Below are 17193 nucleotides of genomic sequence, written 5' to 3' on the forward strand. Positions count from 1 at the left end.
ATAATTTTTCACTCAAATAAGAAATCGACTTGATTATTTCCTAGTTGTACATCTTCCTGGATGTTCAATATTCCCGATATCCTGTCTCACATTTGCTAGCAGTATCTCGTCCCAGTTAGAAGGATCAACATGCAAAGTGTTCGAAGAATAAAGAGGAAAAAAGGTACGAGAAGAACAAAAAGGGAGAGATGCATATTCTCTATGCAATTGTTGCATAAGCGATGAGTCACGCGTTGTTCGCACGAGCATTAACGTCGCAAAGTACAGAATTTTTTCTTCTTTTTTTTTGCAAAAATTTTAATTGAAACGCGGCTGGATATGTGATACGATTAATTGGATTCGACGTGGATCCTACGTTGCGCGTTATAGCGAGCGATTTATTAAAATAATTTATGCATCGCTATGGACGGAGGGTGAGGGTGCGGCACAGAGAAGAATTAATACCCTCGCGTGCGAATTTGCCTTTTATCGCGGCCGATTAATGCCGTTTTCAAAGGTAATTTCCGAACGTTTCGAACGTCCATTCGCACGTTCCACAGACACTTTCCATCGATTCGAGAAATCCTGCTATTGCTCTTGCCATCATTAATCGGAGCAAAAACGATGCTCTAACGGGAGGAATAGAGCAGCTCGTATTTTTATCGTTTTTACTTTCACCGTATACCTCTTACGACTTTTTTCTAGTAATCACTTGTTAGATGTTAAAGAGTATCTTGAGGATTAAATCAGATGTTTTTTTTTGTGATTTATCATGTTCCCTGTCAGATATGCAGATATTTATGAAAGTACTAGGTTGTATCGGATCAAATGACCCACTTCGAAAGGTAGAAAGTCCGTCATGATTTGATGACATAAAAGTATCGCAGAATGATGCTTATAATACATCAAAAATTTTGCAACATGGAAAGGCTGATACAATTTCATGACAGAAAAGTATCACCAAAAATTCAAACTTAAAATTTAATAAAAATGACTGCATAAACCTTTCATTAATTATCTTAACAGGAAATCACTAATTACCTAATTAATGACTATAACTCAACAGCAAAATCAAATTAAACACACATTTTGTGTCCTAAAATGAATCCTACATATTATAAAACACCTTGTATGGATTCCTCATTTTTATTAGATCGTGGGACAGTTCTGAAGGAATTACAATAGAAATTATTTGGAAACCAGTAGTCATGCTCTTCTCTATTTCCTAATTTTACCAGATCATATCTGTTTCTCCTGTTGAGAATTTTATTTATTATAATTTGTTATATTTCATTCTAAATTTATTACGAAACATTTTCCTTTTTATTTAAATTATCTGCTACACTTTCCTCTTATTTAATCATCTCAAAAAGCCTAATTTTCAAATAAAAATAACACATTTTATGTTAAAAAATAAATAAGACTTATTTTACTGTATTAAGATAAAAATACACTATATTAAATAACCTTTCAGTTTCTCGAAATGCATTTCCAGGTATCGCGTCAATTTAATTCGCGTTAATAATTATGCACGCGATGCGCGTTTCGATTCGTTTCTTTTATTCCGTAAGCGTAAATATATTAACCTATCAATATGTTGCCCGTTAATAATTTATTTCTTGTGAAAATAATTCGATTCCGAGTGGCCTCTGAACAAACGTATTAATTAACCAACTGTAACGGACTGCACATTGCTGTTTCAAAGTAAAATTATAAATTCAATTCGTGGATATTTGGGGGGTGAATATAGGGATAGTTTAAACATTGAACGATCTCATTTATCAGGAAAATTTAACGATTCGAGAAGATTCATGTATATTAAAGGTATTTAAAAAAGGTGTATCTGAAATGTTTAGATAAATTAATGTATTATTTTTCACAAGTGGATGATTATTTATATGGAGAAGTCGTTGTTGCAATAAACATGTATCAACCGAATCGTTCGTATCGAAGCGAATATAAATCGATCGAGTGCAGAGAATATTCATGACAATTATTACCAATAATTAATCTTTAATTATAATAGGCAATGCTCCTTTTAATTATTGCCGCCAATAATTCATTCGGAATTCATAATTATCATTTTTTAATTTATAAATGCATTCATTGTCGATCAGGCGGATCCAAAGGAATATTTCGGTAATGTTATGCGTTTGTGTGTTATCAAGTGGTCGGTTTGTGTTAAGAATATTGATGAAACGTTTATATAGTTATTTTCATTGAACTTTAAATTTTGAATTCATGTGTCGTAAGTGCTATTTTGAGATACTTTTATGTCATGAAATTGAATCAAATCTTTCTATTTCTTATTTGGTCATTGTTTACTGTAATAACCGGCCAGCTATTTTTAATTTAAAATATCGATTTGACGTCTATACAGCCATTTTTATTAAATTTCAAGCTTTAATTTGATCTATCACAATTATTATTTTGCAACACTTTTATGTCATGAATTTTTGCACATACCTAATATCTATGTATTTTTATCTTCTCTATCTTTCACTTCATTTAAGTTACAAGGAAAAATCAGATAATTTTTCACACTAATTTTCACCCTTTCAAAACGAATAATGCCTAATTAAAAAAAAAGGCACATGTGTCAGCATTACACTACAGATTTATCAAAAGGAACAAGTGTAAATTGGGCAACTTCCTCTGTGAAAGGCGGCAAGAAACGATTAGTTCAGCGTTCACCTCATCGAATAATAATAAATTATTTCGATGATTCTGAAACTGTGATGGAGAATGAGAACGCGTGTAATTGTATCTTTTGAAGGAAGTCGTTAGTTTTTTCTGCTCTGATACGTTTTTCTCTAGAACGATGTGAATCTGATGTGTTTAACGAATGATTTTCTGGGACGGAAAAAGGTGTGTAATAAGAGCGACATGTAGAATGTGAGGAATGATAATTTATTGTTATTGTTTGCAAAGGGGAATTCTTTGAATGTTCCTATAAGAGAACACCTTAATCATAGATTGAAGTAATCTGTTGCTGGTCAATCTATTCTTAATTTATAATTCAGTTCTTCTTTATTTATTGCACTTGCAATTTGTATGTAAAATAACATTTTTTTTAAATTGAAATTTAGTACTTTGATACTCAAATATTGATCCACACATTCTCAAAAAAGTGCATCAAAAATTGCATCAAAAAGTGCATCAGGAATTGCATTAAAAATTGCATCCCAATTTAGTTGCAATATTATTTTAGAAAATTACATTGAAGATTAAATTTATTTATTTCCTATAAATGATCTGATAAATTCGAATTTTGACAATCGATTGGATTTTAATTTTTCCTGTTTTTTTCAACCTGTTTCAATTTTGTTCCCCAACTTCGATTACAATCACTGTTGATTACGCCGAAAAATGTTTCACCACGAAAAGAACACCGGGTACATTGCGTGTATGTTCACGTTGCAATGGTTCGTTCGCACGAGAATACAAGAGTATCGGTGGATCGGTGCATTCACGCGACGCGCGTACAACTCGCGGATTATGCACCTATGCATTATTGTCACCGCTGGTTCGCCCGCGCCACGTCGAAATGGAATTTATCGTGGCAGGCTTCGAACGACGACGAGTCACGCGTCGCTCTCCCAGGTAAATATATTTGCCTGGACTTCAGATCGGCCAACGTAAAAAAATGTATTGCTAATATAACGTAAATCGACGATTTACACGATTCTTTTTCCATATAGCACGATGCTAATCAAGGAAGAATTTTACAATTTGATTAATTAAGTATCTATTAATTCTTTTATTAATATTATTGGTCTCCATACTTCTTTCATAAAGATTGAATAAAATCCTGGATTTTCCAGACTCGAAGGAAAATCTAAAAAGAATGGGATCCATTCGAACCATTTTTCATGGTCGGTAAAAGAGAAGAGGTTGTTGGAAATCGAATGGCACGCCAGTTACGTGTCATAAAAGGGGTCTCCCTGGGCAAGCAAACTTAACGGATACCACTAAGTATTTATCTTCCGTTTCTGGGGCCGCGTTCGAAATGCAAATTGGGCAGAGTCGCTTGAGTGGCGGCTCTGCGAAAGCGTCGTGACGCGCGTCTTACGCTTTATCGAGTTTTTCAGAGTCACGCGCACAAAACGGCCAAGAACAAACGAGAGACATTTTCTCCCCCCTTGAACCGTCTCTGTTCCAAGCCGATCGACGATTCGAAAGGCGTTCCACTTCGAACCATTTGCTCGGTCTAGATCGAGAAATAATTTTCATTCAAGGATCGCTCTCTCAGCCTCGCTCTCTTTACGATGAAGATTCAGACGATGCTTCGTTGTTACCATTTTTCGTCAAAATCGCCCAGGAATCGCGACACATGAAATTTCCTAATCGCATTTCATTCAAGGTCCAACCAGATGCATCTTCCCTATAAGGACGTTGTGTTTCGTAAATCATTGAGAAACACTTCCGTTACATCATCGTCAACCGTGTACCCAATGGAATTACTGATAGACCTCGTACGGAACTGGTCGCTAATAACAGCGTTACGTTCGTGAAACGATATTAGCAAGAGGAAGGGAATTCTCATTTACATAGGTGGAATTAACGAGACAGCATTTTCTGATACGGGTAAATCAAGGCAGACGGAACAACGCCAGTCGGTCGATGATCGATGAGGGGTTGAGGATCGAAGAGAGGGTTGCGCGCGTTAAGTGGCGGGAATAAATTCCAAACTCGCCGATTAATCCGTGTTTGTTCATGGATCGTTCGATCGATCTCACTAATTAAATGTCGACAGAGAACGATCGGCAGAGAGGTTTATCAAGGTGGATATATATCGATCGTTGGCCCTCGTAAGACTCGTTTCCAGGTCGGCCTCGAGAGAGCTCCAACTCCCGGCGAGGATGAACTTAATTTTCTAGCTCTGACAAGGTCTCTACCCGCGACTTCCACTCGTTTCACCTCCTTCGAGGACTCCCTTTGACTGTTTACGCAGTATAATTAACGCTGCTTTGCCGCGAAAACGTTAAAGTGGATTCTCTGCGGCTGATTTAGCAGAGTAAACGAGATTGCAGCTAGCACTCTCTCCTATCTCCACGTTTCCCCCCTTTCGTCCGGTTAAAGATGTTTCAGATGGAAGGAAATGTGCACTCGCACGAAACTTATCGATCAATTATACTCGTCGTTTCAATTTTCCATGCTTTACCTACTTTTATTTCTTGGTAACTTTTATAAAACATATTGAAGTAATTTATGTAATTAACACTTTCCCCGAGTGTGTAGTATTATCCATTCCATATGGACAATAACCCATGCTACTGTTACTCTGGTATCGAATGTGTAAGAATTGTACATTTTAAAGATAATATTTTAACAAAAAGAATTGTTTCTGCCTTTTAGTTAATTTGGAATTTTTACCAGTTTCTTCTGAAACTTCTAATTTGAATTCTGGAAACGTTTTGAAAACCAAATGAGCGAGTATTCATCCGGGATGATTGATTGTAAAGGCTAAAATTACACGTGCCAGAGTTGCGCTTTAGGAAAGGAAAGTAACGCGAAATATTAGTGATGCAAGTCTATTGTCTTTGTGCCCGGGCATTCTGATTACTTTTTCCTTAGCGAGTCAAGAGTACAGTGAGGCCTATTTTCCAGGACCCGAGCAATATGTAACAGATTCTCACGGGTATTAAACAGTGGACGTATACAAGTCCTAATATGGACACCTAACACTGTACTTTCTCCATCGAAGTGCATGGCTACCGGTAAACTAACGATTAATTGTGATATTATTTCATAGCCAACAGGAGAAAGTTATTTACCATTATCTAAAATTGAGGGCTCGTGACCTTTTTGAATTGGAAGAATTTTTATGCAAAATAGAAATGTTTTAAATTCAACTCAGTAATTTTTAAATGTTCAGAATTAACATTATGTTGTTTTTTATTTTATCTCATTTTTAAGAATCTTGATTTGTATATTAATTATTTCAGCTATTTGCACAACTCGATATTACTTTGCTGAGATTCATTAATTATTGACGTTGACAGATGTAAATTAATCAGCATGGATTATACAAGCAGATTCTGCAATTAATATTGAAACAACGTTTAAATATCGCTGTTAAATTTCAAGTAAATCTAATTAGAACACAATCGATCAATGAAATCCTCCACAAAAAAAGGATTATAAAAATTCACTAATAGTTAATGCAATTTCATTTTGATCCTAAAATATTAATTCAAAAATTGTTATTTGTTATTCAAGTAGAAAAGCAATCTGTGTCGAAGAGGAAGTAGAATCTTCTACACGCATATTCCGCCATATTGGTCATCAATGACCGAGATTCTTGATTACATAATAAAATACATGTATCACGTAATCGTTCGCATCAACAGAACTACATCCATCAAAAACTATACAAAATATAATGATTTTTATTAATCATCAATCTCTTCATCTTCCAAACAAACTCACCTGCGTTAAGAAGAAATGAACTATCTCCACAAAAGTGTATCAAATGTCCAAAACCTGTCCAATTAGAAACTCATCCCAATTAGACGAAAATTTTGTTATCCGAATCACTGATATTAGAAGAGACGATGACTCGCTGACAGACACACTCAGAAACCATCAAAATAACTCACCGACGAGCAAGAATAAGAACAGAACGTATCGCAGGACACATTGATGATGAAGTAGCCACATGGTCCTGCTCTTGCTGACCCTGGATGACTCAAGCTAGGATTCCAAATGGTTGGACAGGTAGCGTCATCCTCGACACTAACCCAGGTCCTGGCACAAAATGATGACAAGGAACGTGGAAACACGTGAACAACGATGGTAACCGGTCCTCGGGACGCGAAAGACTGGGGAAAGGAACGTTTGTTAGGTGGTTCGATGTTAACTTCTGCCCACCTCTGTGCCTTTAGCTCCCTGCCATTCCAATCTCTGCCGCTCTCCCTTCACGATAGATAGATAGGTCTCTTCCCTTCATCTTCGTGGAAAGCTGATCCGACATCGACCTTCTAGTTCATGGTGAAACGATGACACGATGATTTCGGTAGCTTTGTTGATATTCTGAATCTATGGTGGTCAGTGATGTAAGTAGGATTTCTAGGATGGTCTAGGTCGTTCAGTTTAGCTAACGTGTCAAGCTAACGTTTACTTATATTTCACATTGCATTTTATCTGAAATATTTATTTCAGTTAAGATAAATTTTGATAAGGGGCAATTAGTATTTTCGGGTGGACCAAATCTAGCTTCGTTAGCCCCCGGACGACGGACCATGGAGAGAGCCCCAGTTTTAATTTAATTTTGTATTTCATTCAGCTTCCAAGATATTTACAATATTGATTTGTGATTTTCCTATGTATAATCTTATTTATACAAAATTATAAAGTCATCGTCATCTTGACTTTTAACTTTTTCACTATGAATGGCAAATACTCGATTCAAGCCTCTTAATCTGTTGATCTGACCTTTGTCTTCTAGTATTCTTGAAGTTAAGATAATGGAAAATGTCAATATGCTTGGTCGTACATAAATCAACCATAACTTCAGGGTATGTATGGTGCATCAACAAATTAAAAATTGATATTGGTATTAATTTTTTACTGCTAAAGAACTAATTAATTTCAAATGGAGCAGATGAGGTATTTTCACCTATGTGAATTCCTTGTTATCTTCTACAAAATTGTTCTGAAAATTATTAAACTTGACATCGGTTTAAATCAACAGCTCGTTAGATGGAAAGGTGGAGAAAAGTCAACAATTGTCAGAGGTACTTCGTTGAAAGTTGAAAGAAAAATATGGAAAATCGAAACGAAATATTATTGAATAACGTTAGAGTTCATAATATTTATTACACAGGTTCTATGTAAAAATCTGCATCAGTGCATTGATTAGTTTTTTCGATACATACTGCTATTATTAATTTCATGACAGCTCACTACCAGTAGCTTCGCTTTTAATTGCGAACAAAATTTCCTTTAACGAGGTCCTCGAAAAAATGAAGCTGTAATTAAAAAAAAGTGTTTTTGTTTAATTAATTTAGCGAATCTTCTGAATATCAACTAAGTGGCAGGCTAATTTGCGTTAAATGCAATTGATCTTCAGTTAAATTCTAAATTATATAAATTGATATAATTAAAGAATTTTCAAATATTTTTTGGGATTGCAAATTAATAAAATTTTTTGGAATTCTCCAGTTTTAGTCTTGCAATTCTAATCAAAGTAAAGCAATCTAAACTTTCAAAGGGTCACCCATTACATAAATTACAATAATGCTGAGAAGCACCCAAAGCACAGCATTCTCAGTTCAAATACAATTATGATACAAGTGTTCCTCAGAAGGAATTACCAGTTTCACTGGCATTACTAAAGATGCCTCGATTTCTTAACACGACCGGGGAACGACCGGTCGAATATCAATCAGAATATTGCATCAACAGGCAGTACACGTTGCATGTAACTCACACAGGACAGGTTGTAGAGCGATTTCTCTATTTTCATTCGAACCTCCTTGGCACAGGTTCTTCATCTTTTTTGACATGAAGATGGACTTCATAAATATAAAACGCTTTATTGAATTTTTTGTATCATTCAATAACACTAATACGATTAATAAATTGACTCCCATGACCATGAATGACTACAAATTTAAATAATTAATTACTATATAATGATTCGTTGATTTATCGCCAGGAATCTAATGAGCACTTTTGATTATATTAATCGATTTTTTATATTTATATTTTCAGAAACTATCAAGAATCGCCATTTATCCAAAGGAGGCACACAATATCGACAGTGTGGAGACAGCTGTTACCCAACATTTCGCTCATTTACATGGTATTCTCCAGAATCTCGAGAAAAAGATCATTGATAGCTTAAACGATCATCGAAATGCAAGGAGTAATAATCTGGAGGATATATCTGAACAGCTGAGAGATTATGAGAACCAGTTACAGTATGCTCTACTGGTAAGAATATTAAACTGATAAAATAATTAGTGATAAGAGTTTAATGATATCATTTTCTGAAACACAGTATTATTATTGATTTCTAATTAATATTTGTAGAAAAAAAATAGTATTGATGCTTTGCAATTATATTTTTTTTAAATTAAAAATTCTTAGTATGTTGTGGACTACCTACTCTAATTTCTAATAATACTTATTTCAGTATTACTAATTTTTAATTATTTTTAATTTCCAATATTTACTATTTTTGTATTGGAAATAAAACATATTGTATTTAATGTAAATAGTACCTCGAATGCTGAATATGGTAATACACTGATAGTTAATACATTATCCAGTTCATTAGTAAAATAATGACAATTTGTTACGAAAAAGATCATTCTCCCAATTGAATTACTGCAATGTTTCTCATAGGTGAAGTTTAAATTGCTCGTTCCATTCGTTCGTTCAATTACGTCCGTGTGTTTTAAACAGAGCATGATTCATTAGCCCCACAGTGTCAGCTTGATTGCTATAATTATTAGGTCTGTGGGGATCTTCTGTCGCTTTTATTCATGCGGTGTTTGAGCTGCACGTAATAAACGAGAATGCTTAAAATCGTTACGAGATTTTGTACACTGATCTCTATGCAATTTGAATTAGAAAACGCTATGATTTCGAAATGGATAATACCTTCAGTGATGAAATTTTATAAATGAAATGTGATTAATGTTTTCTATGTTTCGTTCAAAGTGGAAATCAAATCATAGGTATTTTAATGATGCATCAATAAATCATTAGATAAATTAGAAAATATTTCATGAAGATTAAAAATCAATATGAAAATCTATTTTCAGAGAATTTTCAATAATGTGATAATTGCATAATTAATTTTAAATTGATTAGAACACTAATTTTTTAAATGAAAATATTTCAGATTAAAATTTGCATTTATTGCAAAATTTTTCTTTTCTTTTAAAATGCATTTGCAACTGGAGTGGACGAGGATCGATTAACAACACGAATTTCCTTAAAATTTATCTGGCTGAAATAAATCGTTGAAATATAATGGTTGACGTGCAGAGAGATTTCTCGTGAAACTGTTCGAAAACGCTACTGCCGAAAGTAATTTAAGTAAAATTAGATGACAGTGCTAATTCGCGGCGTGTCATAAAACGGTCCGAATTTAAAATCTCTTTCCCTAGCGTGCTACAGCGTGTGTATATGACAGTGGAGATACAAATTTTCATAATGAAATCATTATGAACGAACCGAAAACGAGTGAAATGAACCTGACACACCGACGAGGAGGTATTGTCATTGTTTTGACAATTCATTTTCTCGAATAATTTTTCCCTATCGTATCGTAAAAGAAGAAAGATAAAGAAATTTAATTGTGCAATTATTATCTAATGAAGTATTGCATAAGCCATAATGCAATAATTGTGGATCAATGATAAATTACAAGAGTTCACAACGTTTGATTCTTTCTTTTTTTAAATAATCCAAGTACAATTTTTTCTCTTACAGATAACTGGTTCAGTGACAGAAAATATTGACAAAATAGATATCCATGAAGTGATACAACAGTTAGAAAAATTAGTCTCTACACCATGTCACTTGATGTTAAATTCCATTCCAGATGACCAAGACATCACGTAAGTAATCTTATCATAATTTTATTTTCTTTAAAATATGCAATCAAAGAAATATATATTTATCATAAACATTGTAGAATAAACAGAATTTATTTCAAACACTCGTAATTAGAAAATAATTAGAATCTTTATTTTAAGTTTCCAAAAAAAGTGTTGACGATCAGTATTTTCGAAAATTTATCCTAAAAATAAATTACGGTATTCTTTATCAAAATATTAAGTCTGCGTTACATAAATAGACTATTCGGATAAGGGTTTGACTTGGATCCATAGGGATCGGTGTCCACTGTTTTTCGACACAGCGAAATCTGTGTAGCTTTTGATAAATCAAAATCTCCGGTACATATTGAACGATTTATTTTCCTGGCTACCGTGGATGGTAGAGAATTGAGCAAATCCCCTGTCGTTTATATTCGTAAGCAGCTTACGGATGTCTAAACGAGAAGAGAACGAAAAAGAGAGAACGAGGTGTAGGAGTAATTAATTAAAGTAGAGTGCACCTACGGTTGTGTTATAAACCGGCTTCGAAATGTCCCTTTTTTAAACCACGAAAGAGAATGTTGAATTTTTGTTTTCCACTCGTATTTCAAAAGTAAGGTGCTTTCGAGCAGTAGATCAAAGTTACCATTGCCATGATATTCAAAATACCAAACTACAAAGTCTTATATTAAATTAAAAAATTATTTTTTAATAATTCAAGTTCATATGTGTCTGATCAGATATGACTGTGTCTTTTGCAGTAATCAATTTCTATAATTTACAATAGGTTTTCTTGAAACGAATGTATCCTTTCTAGGTTTAACTTCGATAAGAGTATTGTTGATGCCATTGAGAAACACTACACCTTAGATATACCAGCCACATCGACGTTTGCTTTACGAAGAAGAAATTCATTGCCCGACGATTACAAACTAGAACCATTGACTGAAGACCTTAATATTTCAAGTAATATTAATTTTTCTATTACATAAGAATAAGAATTTGTTTTTAACAATAAAAATTTTGGTTTTTTACAGTACTTAAACGTCCATCATCTATGGTAAAAAAAACAGCTCCTCTAACAATACCAATGGCTCCTAAAAAATGTGATAAACTTCCTGCTGTTGGTACGTATTTAAAATCTGATTTTTCTATTAAAATGAAATTTAAAAATGGAACAAAAGGTTCGACTATATGCTAAGAGTAGATCGTTGATTTACTGTTAATAAGATTATTTCAGTCTATATAGAATAAAGTTTGTTTTCAATGATCATATGATTCATCGATTATTCCTTTCTATTTTAAGGTTCTTCGGAGATGATTCGCGTCACGCATGTCGTGAATCCTTCTTGTTTTTATATTCAAATGATACAAAATCAGAATAGAATAGCAGACTTGGACAAAGAACTGTCAGTGTTAGTTAACACTATAGGAGTTATACCAACAGAAATCACTATAAGTATGTATTAAATTATTATTTTATTTATAATAAAGTTATGTATATTTTTTTTATATGTATTTCCCAGATGCATTGTACATCGTGCAATGTTTAGAGGACAAAACGTGGCACCGAGCACGTATCATAGACAAGAAAGACTCCAACGACGATGAAAAGTATAGCGTGTTCTTCGTCGATTATGGAATGAAAGAGGACAATGTACCATTGTCCAAAATACGAAGTATTGTAGCACAATTTTCAATGCTACCTATGATGGCAATCAGATGTTCTTTACACAATATTGTGCCCAATAATGGTAAATGGCACCCCGACGCCATTGAAGCTTTCAAGAAATTGGTTTATTCGTAAGTAGTGTCTTGTAATTACATTTCATTAAATTAAAAATGAATCTTTATTTATTTCAGAAATGCCATGGTTTCAATGTCCGTCGGTGCCATTACTGGGGATACCTATCATGTTGAGCTGACTGTTATTTCTTCAAAAGACTGGCATTTAACATCCGTAAACGATTCGTTAACGTACATGAAATACGCCACTTGTGTTTCATCTGACAAGTTAATGGTAATCATAGACCATTTATCTTGCGATTTTAAGAGTACCAAAATTTGACCATTTATTTTCCATTTCCAGAGAACGAATCCTGAGTCCACGAGGACTTACTTTAAAGAACAACTGGATATGGAAATATTTACGGATATCGAAGTTCTGTATGTCGAATCTCCTCACTGTATATATGTTAGAAAAGTGAGTTGAAATTGTTTTTAATGGTACTTTATATAGGTAACATGTATTAATTATATGAAAAAGGTCTATTGCATCTTGAATTTCAAAAATATTAAAAATCATATGGTAGCTGCTATTATATTCTATTTATAAAAATTTATATTTATATTGCACAGGCGCACGGAAATAGATCATACTTCCGCAAATTGATCAGTGAGATGACCGAAAATTATGGGCAAACTTTGTCCTGCAATGATTTCATTCCTACTCTTTCTAAAGGTAATATGTTTTTCATGAATTTAATACTATCTCCAATAATAATCTCACGAGACATATTCATTTTGTCAAGTCTTTATTCTTACCACATTATTAATCAAATAAATTAATCATTTAACTTTTTACACAGATTTGCCATGCGCTGCACGCGGTGAAGATTCTATGTGGCATAGAGGCATTATAAAAGAAGTTACTGAAAATACTATACGAGTGTTCTATGTAGACTTAGGGTACACGTCAATATTGAGTTACGATGCTGTAAGAGCACTGTCTAAGAAATATATGAGTTGTAAAACTCAAGTAAGTTTATATCAAAGCGAAACACATTAAATTTCAATACTTATCATTATGTTTTATCTATTCACCAGGCAATAAAAATTTCATTGAAACACGCGAAACCACGACCTGATGATAAAAACGAATGGAAGGAAGATACAAATGATTTTCTAAAGAGATACCTAATGCGCATAACAAATTTAAAAATTGTAGCCCTTGACAAATCTGAAGATACGTACAATGTAGTTATGTACACACATGACAAAACCAATGTTTGTAATGTATTAGCTGGTAAAAATCTGGCGCTACATATTTACAGGTACAACCGTTTTAGAACATTTAAATTAATATAATCACCATTATATTTGCAATAAATATTTCTTTCTTGTTATATGACATAGCCCATACAACAAATTTAACAATAATAAAAAGAAGAAAAACAAAGTTAGGAAAGATGGTAATAGGACCTTAGAGAGACCAGAGAGATTCATGGAAAAATCCATAGAAGCTCCCATAGAAATACCAGAAAAATCTAATAATACACCAAATACAATTACTAAGAACAAAGGGACTGAAGAAATTGAGGATCCTTTTAAAGTAAGCGTCCAGATACACCAAGTGCAATCTCCTGATTGTATCTACGTATCTAATACCACCCAAGATCAAGTTGACGTAGAAAAAATGATGTCGACGATGCAAGAATTTTATAGAAAATATCGGTCCGCAAAACGCGAAGCTTGGACCAAAAATGCAGTTTGTGCAGTTTACTTGTCGAAAAATGAAACGTATTATCGTGGTAGAGTCATCGACGTTAAATCTGCGGATAAAGTAGTCGTATTCTTGTACGATATAGGAACCGAAGAAACTGTATCGACAGGCGATTTGCAATCATTATATCCAATATTCTTCGAAACACCAACACACGTTTTCAAGGTAAAACTGAGTGGCATATTACCGTGTGGAGGCTCGTCATTCTGGCCATCATTATCTACTGAAAAGTTGCAAGAGATTGTAAATAACAATCACAATTGCAAATTCTATATATCAAAAGTGGTAAGCATATCACGTACAATATCATCAAAAATGATACTACTATTTGTAAACTATTTCTATTTAAAACATTTTTTATTATTGCATAGGAGGATGAAGATGTTCAAGATTCTGCGATACCAGTCGAACTTTGGATTAAACAAGTAAAAATGGATGGACCATTAGCACCGACAAGATATGAAATTAATTCCATTAATAGAATGCTAGTTGAAAACGGAGTAGCCTTGCCAATAAAAGAGTATGTAACATTATAAAATTTTCTTGAAATCATTTGTTCATTTGAAATCAATTGTTCTTATTTATTTTGAAATTTACTTTTATTTATTAGATATGCAAAGAAAAGAGATAAAATTTTGGCTATCGAATTGAAGCGGATGTTGAAGAAAAAATTAGAAAGACTGGCAAAATGCGAACCAAACGTGAAATGGTTTGAAATTGGTAACAATTTCGACGACTCTGTAGGAATAAACATGAATAGAATTATGTCAAAAGTATTAAATAATTCAGACTCTGATTCAGACAGTAGTGATTCTAACATAGAACTGTATGATAAAATTCCATCGCTTTCAAAATTGACAGACTGGTTGCCAGCAGAACCAATATTCGAAGATTCATTTATTGCCTTGCCAACATACTTGGATAGTGAAGGCTTTTTGTATTTACATCCTAAAGGGAAAAGTATGTACTCTATATATAATATAGCATGATGTAGCACATTATAATGAATATTATTAAATGCAATATACTTTTTAGATGCAGAAATGTTGCAGCGTATTGAAAGGAAACTAGAAAAACTATATGCTAAATGTCAATTTGAACCACGTGATACAGTATGGGTTGTAGGAGACTTATGCATTGCTCAATACCATTCAAATAAAAAATGGTATCGAGGAAAAGTAGTGAAAGTTCTTGATAATGATATAGTACAGGTAAAAATTTATTTACTTTTTTATTATAAAGACCTATTTTTATACAATACTATTTAACATGAAATACATATTCATTACAGGTAATGTTTGTTGATTATGGAAACGTGGAAGAATGTGCAATTGGAACAGTGAAGAAAAGAGTTATTTTAGAAGATATTCCAATCCAGTGTACGAAATGTGCAATCTATGGTCTGAATCCGGTAAATACTTTGTAACAAGTTTAATGCATTGTTCAATAAACATTTAAATATGTTTAAACCCATTCTTTTTTAATAGGCACGACCAAGTGGAAAATGGTTGACAGATGAGTTGGATAGAATACATAGTGTTATAATTGACACCGAATGTAAAGTAACTGTGCTGGATAGAACTAAAACACATCTTGTTGTAAGTAATCTTATACTAATCGAAAGCTTATTAATTATTTAGAAAAGTAGATAAAATAGTTATAATTTTTTTTCGAATTATGGTCATACAGAAATATGTCTTATGTTTAAAATATACCGTATTATATACATAGATATTTTTCTAGATTTCTTTAATTGTATTACCAAACAAACGGATGAAGAAAGAAACTGATTTACTAACTTTTCTTATAAACGAATGGGAGATGGATCTGAAACCAAATTTGGAGATTAGTACGTGTGACCAAAGTGTCGGCCGATCAGACTCTCCAGATGCTATTATCATTGAGAACTCAAATTCATTTTCTTTGGATAGCGATTTATTCAAAGAAACAATTATTAGCGGAAATTCCATGTTGCCAAACACGATTATGGTAGATAAAAATGACAGTCCTAGTACGACTGACATTGAAAATTTATCTTGGAGTAAATTAAAGAAAGAAACAATCAGCTCGACGCCACAACTTGCTTCTGAAGAGAATCTTTCAATGAATTATAAACCCATTGATATACCAGAAGATATAGATTTCATAGAAATAGAATTGTCTTTCAGTATTAGCACTACTGAGTTTTACGCGCATTTACAAAAAAATGCTCACTCGGAGGTATGTAATAAAAATAATACCAAATGCAATATTTTTATTTAATTTTATATAAAATATTCCGTATGGGTGTTGCTTTTATTTCAGGTTTTAAATAACTATTATAAACAATATGAACTTTTAATGAAAGATTTGCAAGAGAACGCGTGCAAGCAACAACCGATTACAAGTTTTGCACCTAGTAAGTACTATCGTTTATAATTGACAGAAATTTTGAAAACTTTAGTTTTACAGTGGTGTATACGGTTAAACTCCTTTTTACAGATACTCCATGTATTGCGAAATATAATGATGATATGTGGTACAGGAGCCTTATAATAGAATCTGAACCTAATAAAGATTCAGATGCAACTGATATTAAACTACTTTATATTGACTATGGCAACTGGGAACATACGACAGTTAATTCTGAACAGTACGTCATGTTGCATCTTCTTTTTTAATTCTAAGTGAAAACTTAAAATTATTACAACTAATAAATAATCTTTTTGTTCGTATAAAAGGCGCGAATTATTTGCTTTGAAGAAAGAATGGATACAGGTACCAATAATGGCAGTAAAATGTAAATTATGGAACATAGAAGTTGATCCTTCAGTGGATATCGAGGATTTTCTAACTCAATTTGAGAAAATGTACAACAAAAATGTTATAGCCGCAGTTAAAGTAATTATGAACCTAACCACAATTTTTTCATAACGTACACATTCCTTAACAGATTTTGAATACTAAAATGATTATTTCAGAAAATTGGTGAAGAATTCGTGCATATTGAATTATATGACAACGAGGAACGGGAGGAACTTTTATATCATACACTCATTGAAAATGGTTTATTTCAGCTCACATCACAAGAAAATGAAGAAAACTAACCAATTTTATTTTAGTCAAACCTTAGCATACATTTATTTTTACGTAATATAAGTTAACCTTTCATCTTAA

General features: G+C 33.0%; 2 protein-coding genes across 5 annotated transcripts in view; one reads left to right on the forward strand and one right to left on the reverse strand.

Annotated features, from left to right (window-relative positions):
* Nucleotides 1-6728, reverse strand: part of LOC114880263 — a 53390-nt gene extending 46662 nt beyond the window's left edge. The window contains exon 1 of the mRNA XM_029196099.2: nucleotides 6582-6728. Within this exon, the coding sequence (XP_029051932.1) occupies nucleotides 6582-6642 (61 nt within the window). The 5' untranslated portion in view covers nucleotides 6643-6728. The remainder of the gene's footprint in view (nucleotides 1-6581) is intronic.
* LOC114880265 (tudor domain-containing protein 1) overlaps nucleotides 1-17134 on the forward strand; it is a 161073-nt gene extending 143939 nt beyond the window's left edge. For all 4 annotated transcript variants that reach the window (XM_046286356.1, XM_046286357.1, XM_046286355.1 and 1 more), the window contains 22 exons: nucleotides 8698-8919; nucleotides 10429-10556; nucleotides 11353-11501; nucleotides 11573-11662; nucleotides 11842-11994; nucleotides 12062-12338; nucleotides 12399-12555; nucleotides 12625-12738; nucleotides 12894-12996; nucleotides 13124-13293; nucleotides 13362-13588; nucleotides 13671-14322; nucleotides 14409-14557; nucleotides 14648-14997; nucleotides 15073-15248; nucleotides 15329-15448; nucleotides 15525-15635; nucleotides 15781-16257; nucleotides 16342-16435; nucleotides 16519-16669; nucleotides 16758-16917; nucleotides 16998-17134. In XM_046286356.1, coding sequence (XP_046142312.1) covers nucleotides 8698-8919; nucleotides 10429-10556; nucleotides 11353-11501; nucleotides 11573-11662; nucleotides 11842-11994; nucleotides 12062-12338; nucleotides 12399-12555; nucleotides 12625-12738; nucleotides 12894-12996; nucleotides 13124-13293; nucleotides 13362-13588; nucleotides 13671-14322; nucleotides 14409-14557; nucleotides 14648-14997; nucleotides 15073-15248; nucleotides 15329-15448; nucleotides 15525-15635; nucleotides 15781-16257; nucleotides 16342-16435; nucleotides 16519-16669; nucleotides 16758-16917; nucleotides 16998-17123 — 4356 coding nt within the window. In that variant the 3' untranslated portion in view covers nucleotides 17124-17134. The remainder of the gene's footprint in view (nucleotides 1-8697; nucleotides 8920-10428; nucleotides 10557-11352; nucleotides 11502-11572; nucleotides 11663-11841; nucleotides 11995-12061; nucleotides 12339-12398; nucleotides 12556-12624; nucleotides 12739-12893; nucleotides 12997-13123; nucleotides 13294-13361; nucleotides 13589-13670; nucleotides 14323-14408; nucleotides 14558-14647; nucleotides 14998-15072; nucleotides 15249-15328; nucleotides 15449-15524; nucleotides 15636-15780; nucleotides 16258-16341; nucleotides 16436-16518; nucleotides 16670-16757; nucleotides 16918-16997) is intronic.
* The last annotated feature ends 59 nt before the right edge of the window (nucleotides 17135-17193 follow it).

This window comes from Osmia bicornis, chromosome 7 (genome assembly GCF_907164935.1).
Source record: "Osmia bicornis bicornis chromosome 7, iOsmBic2.1, whole genome shotgun sequence".
In the NCBI taxonomy this organism is placed as follows: Eukaryota; Metazoa; Arthropoda; class Insecta; order Hymenoptera; family Megachilidae; genus Osmia; species Osmia bicornis.